Source organism: Phragmites australis, chromosome 1, assembly GCF_958298935.1.
Source record: "Phragmites australis chromosome 1, lpPhrAust1.1, whole genome shotgun sequence".
NCBI lineage: Eukaryota > Viridiplantae > Streptophyta > Magnoliopsida > Poales > Poaceae > Phragmites > Phragmites australis.
Window position 1 is genome coordinate 49,594,959 of NC_084921.1, and position 8,048 is coordinate 49,603,006.

The 8,048-nt window shown below is 50.7% G+C and overlaps 1 protein-coding gene across 1 annotated transcript; it reads left to right on the top strand.

The window, feature by feature from the left end:
* Positions 1-638: 638 nt before the first annotated feature.
* LOC133924781 (uncharacterized) lies at positions 639-3,281 on the top strand. The gene is made up of 2 exons (XM_062370487.1): positions 639-2,213; positions 2,343-3,281. The coding sequence occupies exons 1-2, from the start codon at positions 904-906 to the stop codon at positions 2,566-2,568; spliced, it is 1,536 nt and encodes a 511-aa protein (XP_062226471.1). The 5' UTR covers positions 639-903; the 3' UTR covers positions 2,569-3,281.
* The last annotated feature ends 4,767 nt before the right edge of the window (positions 3,282-8,048 follow it).

Here is an 8,048-nt window from a genome sequence, read left to right on the forward strand (position 1 = left end):
ACTATGTCTACGAAAAATGCAATAAGAGAAACAATATAGAATTTCAGCGGCCATACTGTGCACATACGCTGATGATGGTAGAGGTGACCGCCCGTACAGAACAGATGGGCGATGGTCTACAGATTCTTAGACTATCCTTAATTATTTTCTCTTTATTTTGTTATTTTTCTAATTCTATTTTCCATTCTAATTCTTTTTATTTTTTCTTGTTTCTAACAATTTTTTTTTAAAAAAAATCACATCCTAAAATGAATAACCTTAAGAATCTATTTATAAAATAAACTGTAAAAGAAAACTATTAAAACTCTTCACATAAAGATTTTATGTCGTAAAAGAAATTCGTTAAGCATGATTCAGAGCACACATATTGGAGGAAGAAAATAAATAGACTTGGCCCTTAGGCCTTCTACGCACGAAACGAAATGCAACGTGACTACGTGAGTATGGCGTTCAAGTCACCTGACTTTGACACCGATATGTGACGCGCTGTTCGTCTTCCTCCCAACGCTCCTCCATCCTCGCTTACTTTCCATTTTCTATTTTCGTTTCTCAATTTTCTTCGCAGTACAGTTCCATTTGTATCGACGTGACAGTGCTAAATTTGGCGTGGCATATTGTTTTACGGAGGGGAAAAAATATCACTCCTTTCTGCTCCGGCGTCTATAAAGTTTTGTGAAGGTGGTGACGCCATTGCGGCAGTAGCACTGGTACTTGCTACTCTCACGAGCTGCGTGGGGACATTGACCAGGACTCCTTCCGGATCCTGAAATAAGGCCACCGTTCGTTCCCCCTCCCCCTCCCTTCACTCTCTTCCCTTGCATTTAGCCTAACCCTCCCACGCTTGTGGAGCCGTGGGCCATTCCCAACCATCGTTCCGGTGGTGGCCGGTATTGGCCGAGACCCATGGGCATCCAGGTCGCGGCAGTGACGCCGCCGCCGTGCTCTTCCCCCTCCTCGTCCTCTCCAGCGTCGCCTTCGTCGTCTGCCATTGCGACGTCGCCGCGGCCTGCCGTTCTTGGTGGCGGCTGTGTCAGGCTGGCGATAATCCAATCGTCGTTGGCTTGCTGGAGCGCCGGTCTTGGCCGGCGGCGCGGGGGGCAACAAGCGATCAGGCGCGCCCTCAGCGCTAGCATCGACAGCGTCGGGAGCGACGGCGGGGATGATGAGGAGTTCTTGAAGAGGATCCAGGAGCTCGCGGTGAGGCAGCACCCGGGCGTCGGCGGCTGCGGGTGGCCCGCGAGCGTGGAGCGGAGCGCGAGCAGCGTCGGGTTGCCGCTGTCACTGCGGATGCTCAAGCGGAGGAAGCAGCAGCAACAGCTGGAGCGGGGGCGGTGGGACGAGCGGCTGGTCGACTGCGCCGGAGAGTCCGCGCGCGCCGCGGTGGGGCGCGCGTTCTCGTCGATGGTGCTCATCATCCGGGAGCTGCAGAGCTTCACGCTGCAGATGCGGGAGGTGCTCTTCTACGAGGACCTGCAGGTCGTCCTCGCGCGCGTCCACGCCGAGATGCATGCCTCTTTCGTCTGGCTCTTCCAGCACATCTTCTCCGGCACCCCGGCCCTTATGATCTCCCTCATGCTGCTCCTCGCCAATTTCACCGTCTACTCGATGGAAGACAGCGGCGCCTCGGCCGCTACCCTCCCACCTCCCCAGCCCGCCGTGGCGGCTGTCGCAATGGTCGACACCCAGCAACCGGAGCAGTTCCAGCGGTTCGACACCGCCGAGCTCAAGACGTTTTCCATTGGCCGAACGGCCTCTGTGGGCGGAAACAGCGGCGGCGGCGGCAAGGTGCGGCCGGTCGCCGGTGCCACCGGGGATGGCAAGTCAGACGAGTCGTCGTACCAACAAAGCGGAGCAGTGTTGCCTCAGGACGTGTCCCCGGCAACGCCATTGGGCGCGGGCTCAGAGGCGCCCGTGTCCGACTCAATGGCCGTGGAGGAGACACAGACACAAGACGAGCTGGTCATCTGGAAAAGGATATCCGACGAAGCCACCAGGATGCAGGCGAGCGTCCGGGCCGATGAGCTTATGGACCCAGAAATTCTGGGGCAGCTCGTTGCGCCGGTGGAGGCGCCTGAGCTGGAGACGGAAGAGTCGGCCGATTACGCGGCCACGGCGCAGAGATACGAGCAGGCCGTGTCCGAGGAGCCCAACAACTCACTTCTGCTGGCCAACTTCGCGCAGTTCCTGTACCTGGTGCAGCACGACCATGACCGGTGGGTGTCCATCTGTTCGCCGAATTAGTGTGGGCACGGCACGCAGTAGTCGGTGAGCGACGGGTTGTGTTACACTGCACTAATACGGTCGCTGACCTATCGAGCTGTGTTGGTTTTGCGCGCGTGCAGGGCGGAGCATTTTTTCAAGAGGGCGGTGCGCGCGGAGCCCGCGGACGCGGAGGCGCTGGGGTGGTACGCGACGTTCCTGTGGAAGGCGCGCAACGACCTCACGGCCGCGGAGGAGACGTACCAGGATGCCATCGCCGCCGACCCCAGCAACTCGCACCACGCGGCAGCCTACGCGCACTTCCTGTGGAACACGGGCGGTGAGGACACATGTTTCCCTCTCGACTGATGCGTGCACCGCCGCCGTCCAGCAGCAGACCATCTATGCTTCCCATAAAACCGAGACAAAAACAAATGGAAAGATCACTCCACTCCACTCCCCCCACAATTCCACGCTCCTCTCACTGGATGCGCTTGGGCGGCCACCCAGCAAACTATCCTACAAGTGAAGCTGAAGCTGATACACTTTACATTTACTAGAATCGCTCGTTTGCTTAGGCTTTGTTCTCTTCTTGTGGTTGCTCATTTTGGGCAAGTAATGGAGCAACGGCCGGGCCAATGGAAACCCGCTGCTTGCTGCTGCTTCCCGTTCTGGAAACCTGGCGACTGCGAGTTGAGAGAGTGTTTGGCCGGGAACAGCAGTATCGCGCGGTTGTGCTCGAGCTCGCGGCTCCACGGGGCTTGTCGGTTGCACCGGGGGCTTGATGAGATGCCGCTCTGTTCAGTGGAGCAGTTGAAGTATATACTAATACTATAGCAGCAATTTGCTTCCTGTATTTGTGCAGATGAATAGTCTGTAAGAAGCTCTTCATTTTTTTCACCGGTGGCGTTTGGATGAGCACTTGGAATGGGATAGGCATATAGGGTGGGATATATTAGGGTGTGTATTGAATTGGGATATGACAATTCGATGCCATTCTCTTGTTTGGCATTCGTTGGAATGGAAGTGGGGTATGAATCTGAGGTGTGGGTGACGTACCCTCCTTGGCAATTTTTGAAAGCGGCTAAAACAGTGATTTTTTTTAGAATATTGCAATCTTTGTCTAAAACAGAGAACGAAATACGTTTCTTAAATTAAGCAAAAAAAAACTAGTACTATTCCTGTCCTGGCCGTGCATATTAAAACCAATCCTAGCCACGCATAGAAAAACTAAGTAACAAAGAAGTCCAAGCAATAGAAGAAAAGAAAGAAAAGAATGGATGCTCAAACAATAGAAAAGAACGGAGAAACAAAGTAGACAATGGAAGGGATCTAGATCCAAATTGACTGTTCAATGGCCTTGTCCCTCGCATGTAACATCAACTCCTCTTCGCGTTCCAAGCAGACGAGCGAGCGGCCACGGCTCGCTAGGTGACGGGCGACCGTCATGCTGGTCGAGTGCCTGCTCTTTCTACCGCGACTGGCTGTGGCCGCGGTAGGTCGGACCCAGCTGATGATGGCCGAGATGGGCTTGGCTCGACGTGTAGCAGCGGTACTCTAGAAACCGGCGTAGGGGCCAGCAAGGCTCGCCGTGCGGCCCGGCAGGGCTCCGGCCACCCGCTCCCATGTCCTGCTTCAACAAACTCACCTCTCCCAATAGGTTCAGTTTGGTGGAATATGAGCATTCATATCCCATTCCCAGTTCATCCTTCCTATCCCCTTCCCTATATTCAAACATGACTATAACGCTACCCCACTCCTCATATCCCATTTCCGATCGGCATATCTCACTATCCAAATACTACCTCAGTGACTCATATGGGAGTTGGACCCGATATCCACTTTCTTTTTAGAAAATGATTCTAAGTGGTGCATCAAGTATGATTCTTCTTTACTCTGGAACACTCTGAATCTCGAAGTCGCATCCAGAAAGATCTTTAAGTGAAAGCATATGAACCGGGACTTGCGGTGGTTGGTAATTAATATTACCAATTTGTGTCGTACATAAGGATGACAATCCTACCTATAGGTACCCTGTCTGATGGGCGCGGGTATAGTTATATTTTTTTTCCTACAGGCATAGTAGGTTGGGTATCTATGAAAGAGTAGGCCGAACGCGGGTCTGTATCTTCGCCCATGGGCAAACCGAAGACACTTTTGTTGGGTAAGGTTTTGTTCATTGTGACTGGCTAAATCCCCAATCCACATTAGAGCCCCAAATCGCTTCCGCGCACACCTTCTCCACCTCCCCCTCCCGCTAGAACCCTCTTTACCACCTTCTCTGGCCGCCTCCCCTCAACCCATTTCTTAGCTGCCTCTACTCCTTTTGCCACCTCCCAGTCCTCCATCCGCCTCACCAACTCCAACCTAGCTTGACCCCATCCAACATCTCCTCTGATCTCCTTCACCGGATCTGAACTCCACTTCCTCAAGGCTCCTATAGCACCTCCATCCACCACCTCCTAGTGTACATCCACTGCTAAATTGCCTTGTGTTCGTAAGGCCTGCCTCCTCATGCTATTGCTCTGTAGCCCCCTCGAGCTTTTGACTCGAGCATCAATTTTGGCCAAAAAAACTCAGCGCAAACCATATGGTTGACTCTGTGGTGCGGTTTGTTGTGGTTGATTCTATCGTTGACTACTGACGTCAGCGATGACACAACAATTATCCACAGATCTTTTGTTACAGATCAAATCTGCTATGGCAGATCATGTGGCGCGCTTGGCTACAACGCACGAGGCAGGGAGATGGCCACAACGGTGCAGGAGTTAATGCGACCATGATGGCGCGCGACTACAACACAAAGGCGGAATACAGTGTCGCATACATAGCGGTTTGCGCGACGCCCATGAAGATGTGGCCGAGTACGACTTTAGGCGTGGGTGCAGCTCACATGTGTGGTGGAGCACGACGGGGCAGAAGAATCACTAGGGTGGCGCGTGATGGCATTGAAGATCCGGGGGCGGCACACGAGTCCCAAGCAACTGTGGCAATGAATTGGCCTCTGATATCACTTGTTAGGAAAAAAAGACCGTAGGGACAAGTTTTTACGTGAAAAATCCCTCCAATAAGAAGGTAAAAAACTATATGAGTCAAATCTTATTATTGATGGTACGATATTACAAATAAAGGGGTGACAATTTATATTAGCTCTTTTATGAAGTTGTGATCGTCTAAGACTCGTACTGCTATGACTTTAAGGCATTATCCAACCGAAAGATTTAGGTAGTTTTGATTACTTGTGAAGTAGTCCAATTTTGATAGCTAATTTACCAATTGATGAAAAGTTTCATGTTTCCTTACCAGCTAAGAGAACAATATATTGTACCATTCAAGAATAATTTGAACCTTTTAAAGTGCAAAGAATATGCTGCTACACAGATATACAAAGAAAATAACGTCACATTGCAATATCACGCTGGTTCGTGCCATTTCGCATTAAGTTTGTATGTGTAAGCACGAGGGAAAAAGAAAAGCCAACTACAAGTAGCGGGATGCTTTTCTTTTCTTCTTTTTTATAAACAAAGGGCCGGAGACGGAGGCCAGATTATTACTCCTACATAACCATGCTAACAAAAAAGTTTGGCTCGTTGGTCAAGTAGTTACAATGTGTTGTTCGGTTGTTCCTACTGGTAGTAGTAGGACTACATCTCAGCTTAAAAAGAAGACTGCAGCACGCTGGCATTATATAGAGACCTTGCCTTTGAAATGGCAGATGTAGTAGCACTATAAAAGTCGATTCTTCGCTCATCCGAATGTGCCCAGTGGCCATTCTAAGCAATAATTCCTTCTCGCTTGCGCTCTATCCATGTAATCATGCACAACGCAGCATTGTAGTTCTTCAGTTCTTCATCAACCAATCCGTAGGAACGAACTTAATTTTGCTAAATTGGTGAGTACGGACGCTCATGAGTCATCATAGCCACGGTATGGTCATGATCGCTTATGGACAACAAACATTTCGTAAGAGAGGTTTCTCTGCTAATCTACTTTTTCAGAGTCATAGTTCAGAACTTCAGATCAGTACCAGCAGAAAAATAGTTACAGAATTTCGCAGGAATAGCGTGTGACGGACACGGCCGGCCTGTATCATCGGAAACAGCTTTTCGACTGCCACGGGGATTGACAAGACACCCGGTATGGTTTCCCGTCTGGCTGTGGCAGTGCCCTTCAAAGATCAGAGCACAACAGAAACCTCAGTGGCAACGTCCTTCCATTGACACATACATTGGATGCATGATAAGTATTCTTGTCCAACGCCATGCTGGACCTGGACAACACCCAACCGACTAATCCACCAAAAACGAGCGTCCAAGCACGGCAGGGCCATGCACAGTTTCCGGGAAAACTACAACTCCTTGAATCTAACTCATGTCACTTCATCAAAAAAACAGTGTTGAGAATCAAGATGTGTGATGGATGCGATTACGGGGCCAGTCACTCGTTGTGCACTGCGTTGGCGTTGCAGGTTACGGGGCACGATCGAGCTTGCATTGCGGCACATGCCTGGGCCACCTGGAATATGTAAGGTTGTGCCTGAACTTATTCTCAACCGACTGTTCTTGATCGCGTCGAGACCAAGCTGTGATGTGAGCCTGTCCGTGTTGCTTGGTGTGGTGTGTTCCCTCACCGAACTAGGATCCAGAGTTTCGAGTCATTTCCAAGAGGAAAAATCCACGGCGAAGTAGTGTTAGAATTTCAGACTGATGTAGCTTAGTGTGCGGGATATAAGCAGTATTCTGTAATTTCATGTTTGCTTCTTCGAGAGTGATCGGAACTTGGAAGTAGAATGTACCCTAATAGCTTCGAGTATCCTGCTTCCTTTTTCTGAAAACTAGTTGAGTGCTCGTGCTTTGCGACTGATTCTACAATATTCTTCTAGCACTAAGCGAATCAACTAATTCAAAGATGGTGATACATATATCGAAAGACAACTCGTTCCGTTATTCCCCGTTATTTGCATCCTTTCAATTAAAATTGACATAGTAATGAAAATATACAAATGAAAATGATGAGATATAATTGCAAAAGACCTATACTCATAGGCACACCCACAACATGCCCAGTCGGCCTTGGACCTCCTCCTCATAGCCTCACCGAGCACCACACCACCCACCCACAAGCTTTATCGCTCCAATGTCATGGTTGTCACCACACCAAGTGGAGTGCCGAGTTTTCTACTCGCAGAACATCCTTCAAAATCTCACAAGTGAATCATAAATTAACAAAATATATTGTAATTGTTTTGCTTTTAAGGAAGGTAATTAACAATAGAAGTGTACGATGCCATTTTGTCACATGTATGCACTCGTGTACATACACATATACAAAAAGAAAAAAAAGCCTAGGCAGCCTTTTGCCTTCTGGGCTGGCCGGGTTACCTTCTCTCCTTTCCCGGCCCGAGACGACCCGAGCTCCCCTCCTCCTTTTCTCTTGTCGCGCGGCCCAGCCCAGCTGGTCGGCCTTCTTCTCCCGCACCGAACCGGCCCAGCCCGGTCACCTCCCTCTCTGCCTTATCCCTTCTGCGCACGGGGTAGCCATAGGGCGCTGCCCTGTTTCTCTTCTCCCCTCGCCTCCTTATCCTCTCGCGCGTGCCCGCCGTCGCCTCTCCTTGCGCCGCGCCGCCCTCATCTCTAGCCGGCTTGTGCGCCCGCACGTGCCGCCTCCACCTGCTCACCGCCTCTCTCGTGCCGCTCCCGTGCCCCTACTCCTTTGGCCCGAGGCGGCTGAGCTGCGCTCGTGCCGTGCCAAGCCACGCCGCGCCGCATCTTTTGGAGGGAAAGTTAAAATCCAAGTGACTTTTGGGGGAGTTTTGCATTTTCCCCTTATATTTTGCAATGACACAGTGG

What these genes read in the sequence shown, in the direction of transcription:
- LOC133924781 (XM_062370487.1), top strand. Translation starts at nt 904, where the DNA reads ATGGGCATCCAGGTCGCGGCAGTGACGCCGCCGCCGTGCTCTTCCCCC. An exon ending in GTGCAGCACGACCATGACCG is followed by an intron (nt 2,214 to 2,342) that starts GTGGGTGTCCAT and finishes GCGCGCGTGCAG; the next exon opens with GGCGGAGCATTTTTTCAAGA.